Below are 19,474 nucleotides of genomic sequence, written 5' to 3'. Positions count from 1 at the left end.
TCAAAATACTGTTTAATGAGAAAAGGTATATAAATGCACGGAGCAGGGTAAGGCAGCTCCTAATACCTTCAGTGCTGCCTGTCAGAAGATGACAGTCCTATCAGTAAATAAACAAGCCTGAAGGGATAAATAGACAGCTTATAGAAATTGCCTTCAGAGTGATCTCTAAACAGAGAAGATGCAGCTTAAGCCTGCAAATTTCAGTGCAGTTTCTTTGGCAATAGCAATATTCAAATATCTGAGGTGTCAAAAAATGTTTCCCTCTTTCTATTCTGTAGTTTGGGATTTGCAATGTTTTTGGGTTTTTTATTTGAATATCTTCATTAAATATTAGTTCTGCCCATTAAAAAATTGTTTAGCCACAAGCATTATTCTGACCTGTAGAATTCAACCTACCAATGACACTTCTAACAAATACACTCGTTGGGTTTTTTCTTTCAGAATTCATGGGCCTCTTGGTCTTCCTTGAGCCGTATCAGAGCAGTACCATGAACAAAGTGCTAATCTGACCACTGGACGTGTTTCTGGGGTTTCAGCATAATGTTTTGGAGGCTCATTCCAATAATAAATTACTATTTTATTGGTGATTCTGCTAACATATGGCAAACATAAATTGTTTTTTCATAGTATAAGCAACATAGCTTCCATTAAATCTCTGCTAAGATTAAAGAGCAGTAAATTGCTAATAACCCAATTATTCATTTGATGTATTTTCTGTTGAATTATTTAACACCTTCTTTTCTATCTTAACATATAATCTACTTTAGAAATACCACTACTAATCAGGTTACCAAATTTTATATCGTATGTTCAGATTTATTTATTTTGAATCTGTATGTGATGTTTACCTGAGAAGCAATAAAGGCAGACTCAATTTCTGATAAATTAATGCATGAATATTAATGTAGCAGATGTTTTTTAAAGTGCTTGCCAAAACTGACGATGTTTAAACCAGGACATTTGGCAAAAAACAAAGCAAGAAGCTCATGAAAATATCTGTGAAGCAATAATAGCTGTTAGAAGTCAGAAACCTTAATTCTTTACAGATCTGGAAGTAGAGTTTGCTTTGCTGATAGCTTGTTGAGCTGTGAATTCTTGTTTGTGCACCTTATCCTGTGCTTTCAGGAAAGTGCTCACTGCTGTATGTAGCAAACATGAGCAAAGGTCGAAAGCATGAAGGTAAGAAGAACGTGTAGCCATAGTGTTCCTCTGTCTCATTTTGCTATGCACACTTTGCAAGGCAAAGTCTCTGTTTAATGGTTAAGGATAGAAGTTTGAGACATGGAGAAGAATGGAGCAGGAGAAAGGTGGCAGTTTATCTTAAAAGTCATATTAAAACCTGTACTTAATTTGTGTGTCTGTTTTATACCATTCCAATTAGCTAAATGGTGGTGCATTTGTTTTAATGTACTTACCCAAGCAATCTGTCTGCTAGTTGCTAGTTTTTACTTACAGATTGAATTTTGGTGCCATCATCTGTTGAGAATGTATAATGGCAACATGGGTCGGTCTGGATCCTGAGACATCTCAGATTGCACTACATTGCTGGTTGTGTGTTTTGCATGTAACTTCAATTCTTGTACTCACAGAAAGGCCTTATGTATGCTGTTTTTGTAATATATATATTTATGTGTGTATATACATACTCTGTAGCAGTCATTGTCTCTTGGGTTGGTTGTCACATGTGAAAACCAGTAAAGACAAAGCAGAGGTTTTACAAGGTGATGAATGGGACAAGGTAAACTACATAATAGCGTCTCTTAAGTTGTGTTTTTGTAGCCACTTTGTCAAAAACAACAGTCTTTTCTTAAATTTGGCAGTAAGTTTACGTGTTGTAGTTTGGAAACTTCTGTTTTGTTTTGGTGAAGAGTTTCATGAACAAAACTATTTGAGGACAGTTAATACTGACTTAATTCTGCAGCTTTAGAAACTGGAGCTAAAGCTTCCATCTACTTTTCTGGGAGTATTCTGTGTTCTCCTCAATAATAGCAATTACAGAAGGAGATATGAGTGGTTTCTTTGCATTTAAATTCAGAAGGTCATCCAGAGACAAGAAGGTTCAGTGTGAGTCTTAATCACTGTAGTACATGCATACAGTGTATCAAACTTCTCTAGCTGTGATCTGAGGTGATAGGAAGGTTCCTTTCTACATATGTAGCATATGTAATAATTAATATGCTCATTGTCAGTGGGTGATGAACTTCTTTCCATTCATCACTTCATTCTCAGCCTCAGTTACCAACTTTCTTCATATGTGATGAAGATCAAGTCAGACTTAAATTGTTGAAGTTTGAGTGAAAGTCTGTGTCTGAGTTGATTGTATTCTGGTAAAAGTCAGTACGTCACCTTCAGGCAGACGTATCTGGCAGGCGTATCTGCTTCTCTTCATTGGCAGTAGTATGAGCTCAGACAGACTCAGCTGGAAATGCTGCCGTAGAGATTTGAGCTTTGCTAAGAATGGCTCACGTGTAATATCTCCACGTTGTCACAAAAGAAACTCCGTGATGAACATTTACAAAATCCTACCAAAATAAATAATCTACAAAATGTGTTATAACTCAGTGAAAGGTCTGTGCTGCACTTTAAGCTGCTCAGGTGAACTCAAAACTTGTCACTGATTTTTGCACTCTCTTAATCTTCCTGTTTATTCTGTGCTTCATTAAAGTCAATCTCTGCAGGACAAACTGTCACTCAGGCTGGGCCTGTCCTGCTGCTCGCAGCCTCTGGGGAGCACCCTTCATCCTGATAAATGGTCTATGAGGAGAGCACATGTCAGAGAGAAACCCTCTGTGAAGCTAAATAGATTAGTCTCTTCCCTCTGAAGGTCTCAGTGGAATGCAGTAGGCACAATCGTTAAAGCAGGTTTAGAATACGACACTGAGTTCAGAAAGATACAGATTGGTTCTAGTAAATTTTTAAAGGGAAAACTTGCAGCACGAAGCTTTCACCACCAGAACGGACACTGTGTTGGCCCAGAAGTTACTGAAATTGTTCTTGTTGGCTTTTTCATGGAGTTTTTGCTTTACTGGAAATCGGGGTGACCTCATTTATTTTACAGCACTGGTTCTATCTTTTCATCCAGTGCTTACTGAGCTGATGCTTTTGGTCTAAAGGAATTCCCTTTGGTTAGGGCAAGCTTAGCCAGACCTCAGTTCTTAGTGTCGATAGTTTTACTGTCACATCCTTTTTCCTGTATTACTGAGTGGGAATGGAGAGGAAGGGCTTTCAGAGCTTTTCCCCACGTCTGTTTGTGTCCCGAGCAGCCTTTCCTCTCAGCAGAAGTTTCCATTCCTCTGCTTTTGTGATTATTCACCATTTTGCAGATGTTTGGTAATTAAAAAAAAAAAAAAAAAAAAAAATTGGTAATGGAAAAAAAACCAAGTTTCAAAATAGCATGTTGAAAACTTTCATAATCACATGATATTATTGTTTCTAAACTGGATCTTGTTTTTTGCAGCATTAATACATGTTCTGTCTGCCTGGGAATATTTGGTAGACAATAATGGCAGTGGTAGTACAAAAGCTGAAAGAGGTAACACGAGGGAAAGAGTTCTGGGAGACTCTTTTAAACTCTCTTGTATTGTTGTTTATTTAAATGCAAATCTTTCAGTTAAAAAAAAAAAAAAAGGAAAAAAAAAAAAAAAAAGAAAAGAAAAAAAGGAAAGAAATGTCCAAAATCTGATAAATATTCAGTAGCCTTGGTGGATTCATGAATGTGAAACTGCAGTTATGGAAACTGTGAGTCATGGAGAAGTTGGCCAGGAAAACAGAACACTTTGATATTTTTTTAAAGGAAGAACAGAGTGTAGCAAGCTCTCAAAATAAGCCAAGGCCCACAGTGTATCTTCACGTCCTGTAACTGTGTGCTTCAGAAGTCATCCCTTAAAAATAATCCATGTAGGAAAAAAATCCCGTTGGTTATCTTCTGGCAGACCGAAGCAGTACTGAATTCAGACAGCTATAATTAGTGCAGCCTTCTGCTTTGGAATCAGTGCATGACAAGTGGCTGTGGAGGCGCGGTGTCTTGTGTTAGCAGAGCGTTGTTGTGAAGGCTGGCAGCAGGTCACCGTGCACAATTGCAGTCAGGAGCATGGTATCGAAATGCCATTCTGCTCTGAGTGCATTATTTCAGATTCAGGGAAAGTAGCCCTGCCTGGGCTGAGATGGTCAGGCTGAACACAGCCTGATGTGAATAGGCAGAAAAGCTCATCTTTCTGTCTGTCTGTTAGTGCTTGTTTGGTGTGTCTTTCACTCCCTGAGCAGTGTGAGACTGGGCTCTGCTATAAATGTGTTAATGACTTAATTCTTTAAGTTTAAAATGTACTCGGCGTATTTAAAAGAATCTCCCTGTTTCCAGAGTATCAGCAACAAAAATATTTCCGAAAAGAGGCCTACAGGAAAGCCTGGATGCATTTTTACTGAAGTGTCATGAATGTCATGTTATTCCATGGCTTTATTGCTAAGCTGTTTAATTACACTACTTACACTTGGGAGACTACCAGCTAGAAAGGATTCTAAAGTTTGTTTGCATTAAATCAACGCAGCACAAACAGAACTCAGAACGCATCTTTGTGACTGAGGTAGAGGTTACAGCAATCTGTGGTTTAGCATTTGCTGTGTTTTAGTATTTTTCTTTTTTCCATGTTTCCACTCTATCTCATGAGTTCATTACACGTGCAATATAACATGAGCTTGATTAGCATTATTGGTGTTATGTCCTTTGCTTGCAAACTCTGCCTGTTTTATTACTGAATTATGTTTTTAGCAATATTATTTAGAAAAGTGTCAACAGATGCCTGGGATTTTTTTTCTGTTCTTACTCGGCTCAGTTTAAATTACTGTTCAAATATGAGGTCAAATACAGTGCTGTAAACTCTATGTACTGCCTTAACAGTTACTTAACATTGACTGGGACTGGCCAGAAAATAGACAGAGATCTGTGCCATTTTGATACACAAAACAGACTCATTTTTTGAGTACTGCTTTAGGAGAAATGAATTCTCTGCTGTAGTTGAGGGCACGGAAGGTGCATTTTCCTACATCAAGGACTGATGCTTATTTGGAATTATTTAATGTCATGCAAGAAATCCTTCTTTTTTTTCTTTCTCCTTTTCTGAATTAGGTAGAAAAAATAAATGTACAGTCCTTCTGGAAACAAGCACTTTGTCTAACAAGTAGGTCAGAAGAAATTGTGCTGTTCAGGTTGGTTTTTAAAAAAGGAGAAAATACTTAGAGAGTGAATCTTGCAGCCTGGGTAATAGGAATTTTGTTTGATGCAGCTGCTGGTGAGGAGTCTGATGTCAGAATGCTGTGGTACATATGAGTAGCAATCAGTAAAGATGAATTATTTAGGGGACAGCATAAAAATGGACTAGTATTAAAGTAGAATCCATTCACTATATAAGCACTAAAGAACACATATGAATTCCCAGCAAATTTACAGTGACATGTTTGAAATCTCAATTTATGTGCATACAAACAAAGCGTGAGGAATATTTTAATATCTAGATGCAAATAAGTTGCATATAAGTTTTAACTAAACTGTATGAACTAACTGTTAAGGATCAGGTACCTTCAAACTTCCTCAGTGTGTGAAAGCAGATGTGTGAGTGCAAATGATTTAGATGATGACTTTGTCAGATAAATAACAACATCTGGAAATGGAGTGGTGTCAGTTAGGGAGCAGCGCTTTGACTGACTGCAACCTGGAAGGTGGAGATGAGGGAGTTTAATAGCAGCAGCTCTCCCTGTGCAGCTCTTGGAAGGTTTTAACATGACTCCAAGGTAGAGAGCAGATCTGTAGTAGAAATGCTGGCAAAAGGAGACAGACTGATTCAGGCAGTTCTGTCTGCTAGACACCAAATGCATTCTGAGGCTACAAGTGACCGTTTGAAGAACAATCTTGGTCAAAACCAAGCAGAGTCTCTACAGCAGAGGGGGCAAAGAGAAAGTCTCAATTGAATTGGGTTGCCTACAATTCTTGAAGAGGAGGTGTGCATGTGCTTTCCCAGGTGCTATGGTATGATACCTTCTGCTTTTTCTGTCTGCAGAAGCCAAGTCCTAGCAGTACTCTGGGATCCTGGAGAGCCCAATAAGAGTTGTCATCCCAAACCCACTGGCAGAGAAGTCATCCCACAGAGTGGAAGAAGAGGAATAATCCTTACCTGTAAATTCAGATAGGCAAGGCCTGTAAGATGTTTTGCAGCTAGGGCAAAAGCTGAGGTCAGGAACTGGGAATGCCAGAAGGAGTGCTTGGAGAGCAAGTGCCTGTGGGATGGTAAGGAAATGCTAAGTACAAAACTGAGAAAAAGGGATGATCTCTCTGAAAATACTAAAATGATCTTCTTAACCTACAATTGCCCATGTCTGAATAGATACAAGCGTAGGAAGCTTTTAATAAATTAAAAAGGAAGAGCAGAGTTGTTTAAGGCAAAAAGTGACATGCATAAACCTGGGAATGAGATCATGCACCTCTTTAAGCCAGTGATAAAAAAAAAAACTTTTTGACTTTAAGATGAAGGTTTTTACCCACATGTTGATGAGCAGAGAGGCTGATAAGAGCAGTGGCAATTATGCACTGTGGTGGTGTGTTCTGATAGAACAGTGATGTCCTTTGAGAGGTGGTGATGAAGCCATTCAGTGCAGTACAGGTATAGACATTCTCATTTTTGGGATGTTCCTGCTGTGTGACAATGACAAACATTGTTGCAGGGTACAGCAGGGCAGTAAGATAAAATAGCTTTCTGGATGCTACACAGTACAGACAAAACCAGAATGTAGGCACACCTAATCCTCAGTCTGTGTCCAATTCTACTAATTGCTCCAAGTCTCCATGCTGTTGTCACATACAAAGGTAATTACATGTTTGAAGCTTCCCTGCTAGCTGCTTGTGGAGCTGTTTAAGAGCCCATAGGTGAGGGGGGAGCGAGACTGTGAGTCTCTCATTGTTAGAAGAAACAGGGTGAGCAAACGCCATGTGCAGAATTAGTGCTCTGATTAGCAGAAGAAGGAGCTCAGTGCTACTGTTTAAAGTGAAATTGACAAATTGGGGGATTAGTAATCCACAGAATGTAAGAAAATTGCTGTAGGTGTTCAGGCCCTCCAGTGTTTGGAGTCTATTGCTTTCAGGTACAGTTGGATTTCGTGACTGTAGTGTGCAGATAGTATTAAAATCCATTTGTGCCAACTGTTTGAAATACAGCCTGTTGTGAATGCAGTGTTAAGCATTGTGGGAGCTGGGAACGTTATGAGAGAAACAAAATGTTGGTATGGCCATTTAGCCCTTGTTTGAGATGCTGAACTACACAAGCAGAAGGAGATAAAAAGGGGAAAAAAACCCCTGAAAATCTGGATAGGTGGAAGTTCTAGCAAATCACTCATTACTTAATGGTATCATTTGCCTCAAAGACAAAAGCATCCTGCGTCTTCGTTCTGCTGCTGGAGTTTAAATTCAGAATATTCATGTTCCTTGCTGTTTCCTTTCCTCCAACACAATTAAAACATCTCCTGCCCTATAGTCAGCAATAAAAGAAGCACGTTGATACTGCTTTCAAATGTATGTATTATCTAGAAGGCAAGCCTATGCAAAATGTTTTCCAAATGAACTTGGTTAAAATTTCAAAAGAATAGATGGATGTGAGGTGGGAATTTCTAGCGTGCCCAGTAATAACAGAAAAGTAAAAACTGTATGTCTGTTTTAGCCACATATCCCTAAAGAAGAAGGAAAAGAAACAGTGTAGAAAAAGTTATATACCATTAAAGCATTTAATGCAGATTGCCATAAGGCAAGATAACAACACTTGAATGTTATGAACTGCAGAAACTCTATAAACACATTATATTTTAAATGCTTAATCTGTTTTACAAACTATGTACATTATTCTGCTAAATAAGATGAATTGGGATTCAAGAAGCAGCACATCCTGACAAATGTCCTCCTAAAGGCATCCATTAATATAAATCAACAGTAGCAATTTTGTTTGATCATTTATTTGCAAGAATCATTAAGGTTTAATTAGCATAATTATTCCCTGTGGGACTGCATGTCACATAAATGACGAATGGCATTATCAATATTTAAAAGATAAGTATGTAATGTTCAGAGTACTTAAACAGTACTCTGCAGGTGGTGTCCAGCTGCAGCAAATTAGGTTAAGTTTGATTTCTAAATTGTAGAAATGTAATTCCAGATGAACTGTTCATTTCAAAACGTACCAAGCCTGTGTTACTGCACAAAGCATCAGCACACGACCGACTCTGTATGGAGTTCCTGCAGTGTGTGCGCATCATCTTCTGATTTCAGGTGAGCAGCTCGCCTTGCTTGATGTATCAGGTGAGATGCATTGATGTAGGGAAGTGAGGGAAGGATGAGAGCTCAGCTGTGGGGTGGGAAAGTGAGCAAACTTTTGGTGCTGGGGAGCCCCACTTCTGGTGACGCATGCAGTGGAGGAGGAGGGTGCGAGGTGGGGAGCCTCATGCTGAGCTGCCACTGCCCAGTCAACTGGTGAACTGTATTTCTTTTACCACCAACTTGCTGTTTTACCAGCAGTGAAATGTGTCACTAACCACTGTGTGCTCTTCTTTTCTCTGAAGGGCTCTGAATAAAACATGAGGGAATGCACTGAGCTGCCCCAGGACCCACAGATGTCCCTGCACAGGGCTGGGAAAGCAGAGCTTCCAGCAGCCCAGGGCTTGTGGCACTGGTAGGGCTGACTGCAGGGCCAGGCGCCAGTGTGAGAGATCAGAATCAGTTTCACGTTGCTCTCAGCCCTTTCTGGGATTGACATTTCTGTTTATTGCCCTTCAGTTGTCCTCCCCATTAGTTCAGCCATGTTGTGGCTTAGGTTTGTAGTTACGGATTAGTTTGTTGAATTCTCTGTTAGACGCTGAAGTTGGAACATGACATCTTTCTTAGTTTTTTCCCTCTCTGCTGAATTCCTCTTTCGAGTCCCTCGCCTATTGAATTACCCACAAATGTTAAAATGAACTCTTTGGAGTTACCGTGTTTGATGGCATTGTGCAGGAAGGAGAGAGGTTCCGCTTTCTTCTAAGCACTTCTCTTGCTGTTGTCTTTGCACTCCAGTTAAGATACACGCAAACACCTGGGTTTGGTGCTTCCAATGAAGTGGGCAGTGCAGGGTTTTGGTGCCATCCCACCTTTTTACTGGGTGCACCATTTACTATGGGGGCTACTATAAGGAAGAAGAATAAATAAATCAGAGCTCACATTGAAAAATCTGAATAAACTACATGAAGGCTTCTGGATGAGGTTTTATGTGCCCAGCTTCCACACCCATCAACATGTAGGTCCTTGGCTGGATGTCAGCGTTAATTTGCATCAGAAGGAGCTCACTTCTTCTGCTTGAATCACAGAATCACAGAGCTGAACTTAGGATCTCAACTCATTTTCACTTTAACTGGGGGGACAAGAGTTTGGGAGTGCATAAAGCCCTTGCTGCGCAGAGCAGAAGTGCCATTACAGAAGTAGTCATACGAAATCCTGTATATGTGTTCTGCATCAGACATTTGCTTAAAAAAAGAGAGTGATTACAGGTGAAGCAGAAAGCCTGGTGATCGTAGTTTGTATATTCCCCTGTGTTTGCTGGTTGGATTAAAAAGAGCATGGTGGACATGGTGCTCTAATTATTTTTTAATCATCGTATGCTAGCAAAGTTGTGCCAAATGCAGAGGAAAATGCCCTGCTCCATAACCCGTGCAGATCCAGCAGCCCATCAGCCAGCTGGCAGGGAGCTCGGAGTGTGCTGTGTGCTGTAAGAGCTCATTTCCCAGCTCACTGAATGGAACACATTCCTGTTGGATGGTGTACGAAACCTGGCTGGTGGTGGGGGTGTCGTCATTGTCTTTTTTCAGGATATCTGTAAGAAGGAATTGAACTGCAGTACAGATTAAAATACGAAGGAACTACAGAATACAGGGCGCTTACAACGTGACTAAGCAGGATAAGAGATGCAGAAAGCCACAAACTTGGTATTGCATGGAATAGTAATAATAGGACAGAAACACACAGGGAAGACATGAAAGAAATGGGCAGTGAGCCCAAGAGAGTGCCCACATTGAGCCTGAACAAATCCTGAGTGCTGTATCAAAGACCTGAAACCGAGTGAAGAAAAATGTCCTGATTTTCTGCTTTTGTTTCAGTGTCCAAAAGGGTTTGGTCTGCAAGGTTCAAGAAGTACCTACATTTAATGCCAATATGGAAATGAAGAATTGCAAGTATTGTATAGAGGTAAGACTGTGGGGTGAAAACATGATTTTGTCAACACATAAGCTAGAAGGGATTGTCTCACCCATCTGCATGCACAGAACAGAATCAAATTAAGTTGTGCTACTCTACAGTTCTTAAATATACTCCCAGCAGAATAGCTGAGGTGTTGGTGTTATCCTGCTCTTATAACAATAATCATTGTGCATACAGCCAGTGAGATCCTCTGTATAAGAAACGTCAGAGTGTAGTGTCAGTGTGGAGCAGAATTCACCCGTTGTGGTCTTTGGAATGTATGTAACCCTGTTATTTTAAAAACTGTTTCCTTGGAGGAATCAGCACACACCTTAGGTGCTTTGAGAGCTTTATAAGTCAAGAATTGATGTTAATAAGAAATAAAGAACTCTGAGTTTACCTAGAAATACATGTTACATGTAGATACAGGTTACTATAGATAAAAATTCTGATTTGTTCCATTATGTTCCATTACTGATAGGAAAATAGGTGGGGAGGTGAGAACCTCATTGTGGCCTTCCAATATTTAAAAGGAGAATATAAACAAGAGGGGGTGCATCTGCTAACGAGGGTGTATAGTGATAGGACAAAGGGGAATGGTTTTAAACTGAGACAAGGGAGCTTTAGGTTGGATATTAGGAGGAAGTTTTTCACCCAGAGGGTGGTGATGCCCTGGAACAGGTTGCCCAAGGAGGCTGTGGATGCCCCATCCCTGCAAGCATTCAAGGCCAGGCTGGATGTGGCTCTGGGCAGCCTGGTCTGCTGGTTGACGGCCCTGCACATAGCAGGGGGTTGAAACTGGATGGCCATTGTGGTCCTTCTCAACCCAGGCCATTCTATGATTCTATGTTGGTCTTTGGATGCTGACAGCTTTAACTCTATCAGAACAGCTGAACAGAGATGGAAACCTATAGATGAGCCAGAGAAATGCTGCCCCTGAAGATGAGTTTCTGGTCATGTTTTCCTAAGACGATCCTTTCTGGCCTGAGATGGTCCATTTATTCTCTTTGTGCTTTGCAAACTCAATGCTGTAACTAAATATTAAAACATCATCAGAAACAGCTGTACTTTTGCTGAGCGCATCTAAAGCACTGACTGTCTTCGTTCCTTGTAGTACTTTTGTTTCCAGTCCATAATCTCATAAGTAAAAGGTAACTTCTGCCTGCTGCTGCGCTGGCACAGATTTTCCCCTCTCTTGCAGAATAATTGGGAAAAAAAAAAAAATCATTATTATTTTTAGTGCTCAGATTTTCTTGACAGTGACAGCCCATTGGCTGCTAAATCTGCTGTTCCATCCATCACCCGCATCAGGGAAAGCAGGCAAGCGCTTCTCTGTGACTTACCTGGGTCTTTAGCAGATCAATACCACTGCTCAGATGTTTCAGACCCTTTCCTGTTGATTCACATTTATCTTTTCATCTGAAGAAGGTAAATTACCTCACAGTGACACTGTTATCCCCCACAGTGGATGTACTGTTGCAAAGTCAGCACGACCCACTATCTTTTCTCAGCTGGAACACATTTTTCACTGTCACATGGCAGGATCTGCTAAAATGCCCTGGAAAAGTAAACCTGTGAAGTGGCATCGACTTTCTCATTCAGTGACCTTACCTGCTGTGAGCTCCTGCATCACCTTCAATTTAAGCAGCTGAAGCAAAGGGAACCACCTCTATCCCTGTAACGCTCTATTTGATCATGTTTGTCATTGGCCAAATTCTCATTCCTCAGCAGCATTGATTTCAGCAGTGATGAGCTGATCACTGGTGGTGCTACTGGGACTGAAAACAGCAGCATTTGTTAATGCTGTGTTATCCTGAGGAAGGACTGTGCATGCTCCTGGCTGCACAAAGCCTTCCAGGCCCTGGGGGTGTTTGATGCTGTAAGAGGAAGGTATGTACAGCAGTCACTGACTGTCTGGCTGCAGCCAGACTGCTGCAAGGAGAGGTGCTGTATGGAACAGCAGTTTATGGTAGTTATGCAGCTGGGACTTTTTGCTTTCCAAACTGCAGCAAAGCAGACACGTCTGTGTCTGTTATCATTAGAACAAGTTTGGCTGTAAAGGGCCTAGTGTAGCTGGTTGCAAAACAAGTCCATTCTTACTCTGTTCTTTCAGATGTGTCAAGCAGCTCTGTCCCAGGACTGCTCTGTTCTACAGCTTAAATCCGTGCATCTTTAAGTGAGAAACCTGTCGGTGCCATCAGGACAGGGAAAAGTAGGCCTGCTTCGCACGCAGTGCCAGATCGCTTTGTGGGAAGGCCCTGCTAGGAAAGCAAAGCAGGCGGCTTCTGCGGATGGGGGCGGCTCATCCACAGAGGTGACCTTGGAGGGGACAAGGGACGCACCAGTGACACCGGGGGCCTGCGCTGCCAGCAGGTGTGCGGATGGCCCAGGGGAGTATGAGTTAGTGAGCAGGAGGGCGCTGTGCCCTGGGGGCTGAACTGCTGGGGGCACAGCGGGACACCGATCCGGTGGCCATAGACAGGTCTGGGAAATACAGGGCAAAATGACGGCGGGAGCATCAGGGCCTGGGGGAGGCGCTCGAGGATGCGATGAGACTAGCGGTTCCATTACTTTGTTGAAGGGTAGGAGTGGGGCCAGGGGCACACGGTGGTTTCCGTGGGGTTTCTGCAGCGCTTCTCCTCCCCAGCACGCGGTGGCTGCAAGGCCAGCAGGTCGCTCCTTTGTTTGCCATCTGCGCGCGCCACGTGTCTGCGGCCTGCGGAGGAGCACGGAGAGTCACGAACCGTCCCGAGGTGCGCGGGTACCAGAACTGTCTCTGCCCGTATTTCCGCTATGCGCTAGAAGCGCTTCGCGGCACCTCAAACGCGTGGCAAAGCTTCGCGCGGCCCGGCCCGCAGCACAACCGCCGTCAGGCGGCCCCGCACCGCGCTCACAGGGCGCCGTCGCCCTCGCTGACCGGAAGTCGCCGCTCGCTTCCGCCGCCGCATTCCGCCGTCGCCGTGGCGACGCGGCGCGCGCTGTGCAGGAGGCATGGTGAGCGGGCGGGATGGCGGAGTCGGGGCCCGGCGGGACGGCCCGGCGCACCGCCGCTCTCTTGTCTCCCGCAGGCGTCCGCGTGGCACGGCGCGGGGCTGCCGCCGGCGGCGGAGGAGCGGGGCGGGCTGCTGAGGGCCGCCAGGCTGCGGGCGGCGGTGGAGCGGGAGCGGCGGCTGGAGGAGGCCGTGCGGACGGTGAGAACCGCGGGCGGGGCCGTGCGGGGCCGTGCGGAGCCGTGGGGCGAACCGGGGCGGCCGTCCTCCTTCCGCGCAGGGAGAGGAGCGGAGGAGGCAGAGGGAGCGGCGGCGGCTGCAGGAGGAGCGGCTGGCGGCGGAGCTGGCGCGGCTGAAGCACGAGAAGCTGAGCGATGAGAAGATGAGGCAGCAAGTGCGGGAGAACAGGTAGAGCCGCCCGCTGCCTGCTGCTGCTTCCCGCCCTGCGAATGCCGTTTGCCCTTAGGCACCGGGCTGCTTACAATGTGATACGCTTTATCTTTTTTTTTCCCCTCAGTCTTGAACTTCGAGAACTCGAGAAGAAACTAAAATCTGCGTATCTGAACAAAGAGCGAGCGGCGCAGATCGCTGAGAAAGAAGCCACAGAGTTTGAGAAAATGGTAATGCCACGCGTCCTGCCTGCGCTGCTTCCAAATCCTCCTCTGTGTGCAGCAGCCAGCGGCGTGCTGTGGCGCAAGGCTCACCTGGCGTTGTGGTGAAGGCAGCCGTGTGCAAAGCTGTGTGATGGGACACGGCGGTGATTTCACTGCTCCTTAATGTTGGTGGAGGTTAAATGGAGGCGCTGTGTTGTTGTACAGTAAGCAGTCATTGCAGCGAATCCTCGGGGACGGCGGTTGGAAATGTCACTGCTGTTAAACACGTCTGAGTAACTCTATAAGGACCTGTGGGCTTCTGTGTGCGTGTGATGTCAGTGATCAGGCAGAAGATTCTGAGTGCATTGAAGTTTGGCACAAAATACAACTTAAGCAAATTGCTGTAAAAACATCTCTTCTGCTGAGGATGTTCTGCAAAGTCCTGCTACGTTCTACTTTTCTCACCAACATGAGCTCATTTCACTCCTGCTGAATGCTCTGCTTGGTCCTAGCAGTACTTACAGCTGCCTTCAAGTTGCTTATATAACGGGGATTCTCTCCGAGGTTCTTCCTCCTGAGCTGAGACATTCTACATGGTGAGGCACTGAGCGTGTGGAGAGGAGAGACTGGTTTCATCATGCAGTGTTCCTTCCCTGTGCTGTGTAATTTTTTAAGTGGGAAGTAATAATGGGAGTAAAAAGGAATCTTTTATAGCTTTTTCTTTTATTTTCTCCTGTAGAAACGTGAGGCTGAAATAGCCCGAAAGATGAAGGAAGAGTATGAAAGGGCAGCAAAAGAAGAAAGTTTGGCAGAACTGAGGCGAAATGAGGAGAAAATAACTTATCAGCAAGAGCTGGAGAAGCAGCTTGAGGAACAGGAGCGGAAGAAGCAGGGAGTTTATGACGAGTTTCTGAAAGAGAAACTCATGATTGATGAAATCATAAGGAAGATCTATGAGGAAGATCAAAAGTTTGTAAACTTGAATTTCTATTGTTTTTTAATTTGCATATAGTTCCTATAGGATTACAGGCTTTATTTCCTTGGCTAAGGGCCATTTCAGCGTATCATTCCTATTGAATAAGTATTTCTTGTCCAATTTTAGAAAAAAGAAGTTGACTTGCATGAATTTTGCTGTTTTACGAGCCAGAATATTCCACTTATTTCAGTCTGTCTTGTGTCCTTATACCCAGACAGGAAATCAGCTTATGTTCAAGGTGCTCTCACTGCACCACAAATGACTGCCCGTCACAGATTTCCACCTCGCCTCCCATCCCTGCTTCCCCATGGTACATGTTGTGTGCTGGTCCTATGGACACACATAGGGAAGGAGGTTTCTGGGGGCAGAGTGAAAGCGAAAAGAGTTCCATGTAAATTTAGAACAGGTTCAGAGCTTGTGAGGCACTTGGGCTGCTGGGCTTCCTTCTCTGTGTTCTGTTTGAATGGAGCGTGTATAAAACAGCAGCAGTGAATACCAGTGTGTACAGCCTGTCCTCCTGAGAAAAGGCATCAGACACAAGATTCCTTTTCAGAGGTAGTTCATTAATAAATATTTGCAATTTAGGCATCAAGTTTCCAGCTGAATTGGTAAGGGCGGTCGTTTAAATCTTAGTCCAGAATATATTATTAATGGTGAGTATGTGGTCTGCTCAGCGTCACACCCCAGTGTGGTAAATAACAATACTCTCTTGTTTTTTACTTTACACAGAGAAAAACAACTTAAGTTAGAGAAGATGAGAGCAACTCAGACATATATTGAAGCATTTAAAAAAGAACAGGCTGTGTGGAGGCAGAGGAAACGGGAAGAGATGGAAGAAGAAAACAGGAAAATTGTGGAGTTTGCCAACAGTCAGCGGCAAAGAGAAGAAGATTGGACGGCCAAAGTTAGAGACATGGAGGAGAAAAAACAACAACTTCAGGCCATGGTATTAAAAATTAAAGTTGTAGAAAAACATATTGTGTATTTTTCTCTTTTACTTAGAAATCCTTCCTTCTTACAATAGATTGCCCAGAATCTAGAAAGAGAGCAACAGAAGCGTGACGAAGTGGAACGAATACGCCAGGAGCTGTATCTGGAAGAACAACTTGAGACTGATAGAAAGAAGGAGATGGTGAGTGCTGGGAGGCAGCTGAAGCAGTACCTGTGCTGGCTGTGGGGGAGCTCACTTTCCGTGGACTCCTGCAGACATGAATATGGGTATTTTGGCACTTGTCGGTACCAGGTTATTATGTAGACAGTGACAGCCACTGTCATTTTCTTCTCTGAGAAATCAGATTGGCTGAAGATGGATTTTTTCAAACAATTTTCGGTATACAGCATCTGACTGAATTTTCTTCATAGGCAGAAATGGAGACGAGAATAAGGCAGCGCCTGGATTTAAGGCAAATGTACGAAGAGCAGTTAGCTTTGAAGAAGGTAGCGCAGCGAGCCGTGCAAGAGGAGGAAGAAGCCTTCAGACAGCAGATGCAGGCCAAGTTTGCAGAGGATGATCGTATTGAACAGATGAATGCTCAGAAACGAAGAATGAAACAGCTTGAACACAGAAAGGCTGTGGAAAAACTTATTGAAGACCGTCACAAACAATTCATTGCAGATAAAGTAAGAGAAGTTTTCAGTTTCACCCTTGGTCTGAACCAAACCATTTTAACGTGAGAAAACTCTACCCTACATCAAGGCTGTAGGGAAAGGACAGGAGAACTGCAGAGAAATGGCTGGGAGAAGGGGTGGGAAGCACACCCTTGTTGTGCTGGAAGAAAGGCATCTTTCTAGAGCTAAATTCTTAGAGCTTAAAATCTGCTAGAGCCTGCAGATGATTGTATACCTGACATGCTCTGCAAATAGCTCTTCAAGAGCCATGAGATCAGCAACACAAATGTTGTCCAGCTCAGCCTCCCTGATCAGCCAGCACAACTGAGGATGCATAAAAAGGGGGAACACGTATAACGTGAGCTGTAGTTCCTGCTCCGCTCATCGGCACAAGAACACGTGTCTGTTTTTCCTTTTCCTGGAGCAGAGCAGTGAAGCAGGAACAGACTATGTTGTCTAGGGGCTGGCAAGGAACCCGAGCTTTGCTTACCAGTCTTTTAAAATAAAAGGGCTTTGAAATAGCATAACTACAGCCCCATGTCTTGCTATTCGTCTTCTCTTTTGTCAGAGATACTTCTACTTAACATGTACTTTGGTTCTTTGATAGACGTTTTTCATCCTTTTCAAATCTATTTTCTTGTGACCAGGAGTCAAAATTAAATGAAAGTTCAAAATTTACTCCACAAAAAAAAAAAAAAAAAAGCACCTCTTTAATCCTTAATTTCTGTTGGTGGAAATAAATGTTCATGGAGCTGAAACTCAACAAAACTTGCTTGTTTATTGTAGGAGCGTGAACTTGAAGAATGGCAGTTAGAGGAGAAAAGACAATCAAACATTCGTGCAGTTGTTGAAGAAGAGAGACAGAAACTCCTGAAAGAACATGCATCTAAATTACTGGGTTATCTTCCTAGAGTAAGTGATTATCTGTTAAATGCTTTACATGTTTATTCTATAAATGGTTTTTTTTCTTGGCTAGTATAAGGTAAAGTTGTTAGCCATGTGAATTACATGGAGTGAGTATCCTTACTGCATCAGCTCTTGTCTGCTCACCTTGGATTGGAAAGCAGATGAAAGAACACTGAGAAGCTTTGGGCTGCACTGTGGCCCTATTGAGGCCATGTGCAGAGCTTGCTGATTGCTTCCACAGCTCTTTGCAGATCCAAAGCTTTTGGGATATGGAATGTAATTTTTAAAGCAGGGCTTTTCCAGCTAGAAAGGGCTCTACTATAAGACAGTTTTGACCAACTTCTTCCATTTGGGTTTTCGGAGCAGTTATCTGTGTTGTTGGCTGCCTTGTTTGTCTTCTGTTGGCATGGAAACGAGGCCTCTTCCCTGTTACAGTGCAACAAACAGCAGAGCTCACAAGAATGTCAATGCTCGTTCTGTTCATCCTTGTCTTTTTAAAGGTTATAGAGATGGAAGCAACTCTAGTTATATGAATAAAGTACAATTTATAGTACACTTCATCATCATGAAGATCACCTGATGGTACACAAATGAACAGAGAGCTGCTTTTAGGATATAAAGATGCAATTAGAGGAGGGAGGGAGTTACTCAGATGTCTAAAGAAATTGTTTCCTGCAGTACTGAAACACATTGTAAACATAGCAAATTTTATTTTTAAGCAAATAATTACTATACTCACTTTGTACGTGAATTGGTATGACTTGGAAGTAGAGATTCAGAGAGTTAATTTCCAGCGAGGATGCAATGGAAGTGCAACACAAAAGGGCACTACTTCTGATGTAATTTCCTGCTTTCAATTGACTGTTGTTGAACAGCTTTGGCTGTTGCAGCGTCCATGGCTCATATCTGCCCCATGGTACTGATGTCCTACTATTCTTTCTCTGCTTTAATGAGACCTGAATAGGGTGTCACATTGCATGGGACTTCACTCAGAATGGATTGATGGCAAAGTTCTTCCTAGCTCTGAAGTCTCCAATACTACTTCAGCACACCTGAATGTGGACATGAAGCCCCAGCCAAGCCAGTGCCTCTTTTCAGTGTAGTTTCTTGATTTTTTGCTAAACCTATAAATGTGCTCTGCTGCCTCTAGTCACTTTTAATTAGAAACAGAATGCAGATAAACATTGTCTTTTGTATACTGCTTATGTGACAGTCATTACTGATTCTCACCCCAATGTGCCTGAACAAAAAATGCAGTTCTAGGTTAGCATCAAGTACAGCAGTTAGAAATTCATCCACTGAGTCTTGGTGATGCTCTTCAGAGCTATTTGTTGTTTTTGTTTTTGTTTTAGAGGTAACACAGGTTCCAAGGTATTAGCTATACAATCGTTTCCATTAAAAAAATTCAGAGATCCATAATTATCTGTTTAATTTCTTTTTATCTTCTGTGGTACTTCTTTCTCCAGGGAATACTCAAAGGCGAAGATGATATTAACATGCTTGGTGAAGAGTTTAGGTTGGCTTATCAGAAGAGAAGAGATAATCCATCTTCTGAAGAGAGCTGAAATTTCTACTGCCTGCCCTCCTGCTTTGCCACTAGGTGTCATCTGATTGCTAATGAAAATGTCTACCTGCTGTTAACAGCAAGGAACTCGTTTTTATTCTCATAAAAATCTCCATTTTAAGACTGGAGCTCTGAACTGAAGAACGGCTCATCTTATTTAAATGCACTTAAATTTTTCAGGAATAAACTGCTACAGATTTCTCAATAATCTATCAGCTAAATACAACTGAGTTAGTGATGAAGCAGTGTTTGAAAATGTTTTCTTCAGCCCACTGCAGAAACCTGAAGTAGTGCAAGTTCAGATGGGTGTCACATTACAGACAATACGATTATCTTAATGCACTGTTTCTGTCTGTAAGTTAACAAAGTATCTACATTTGCATTGTACTGTTAAATAACTAATCTAAAGGTAGGTAGTACAAATCACTAATGGTAGATCACAATTACTTTTTCCACTGCTAGCTCACGTGATTGTGCTAGTAAAATCTGAGATGTAATTCTCATTTTGAGATCAGAGTCATAGAATCATAGAATTGCTCAAGTTGGAAAAGACCTTAAAGATCATCAAGTCCAGCCATGACCTAACCATACTACCCCAAA

At 42.7% G+C, this 19,474-nt stretch overlaps 1 protein-coding gene across 1 annotated transcript; it reads left to right on the top strand.

The window, feature by feature from the left end:
• Positions 1-1,154: 1,154 nt before the first annotated feature.
• On the top strand, positions 1,155-18,875 carry MNS1 (meiosis specific nuclear structural 1; the record flags this gene model as incomplete). Its single annotated transcript, XM_079541120.1, has 11 exons — positions 1,155-1,179; positions 12,415-12,610; positions 12,819-13,428; positions 13,508-13,635; positions 13,745-13,847; positions 14,560-14,789; positions 15,526-15,742; positions 15,821-15,928; positions 16,159-16,416; positions 17,191-17,316; positions 18,777-18,875. 11 exons carry the CDS (start codon positions 1,155-1,157, stop codon positions 18,873-18,875), a joined length of 2,100 nt encoding a protein of 699 aa, XP_079397246.1.
• Positions 18,876-19,474: the final 599 nt, after the last annotated feature.

This window comes from Tetrao urogallus, assembly GCF_951394365.1.
Source record: "Tetrao urogallus genome assembly, chromosome: 11".
Lineage (NCBI taxonomy): Eukaryota > Metazoa > Chordata > Aves > Galliformes > Phasianidae > Tetrao > Tetrao urogallus.
This window is presented reverse-complemented; position numbering and strand designations above follow the sequence as displayed.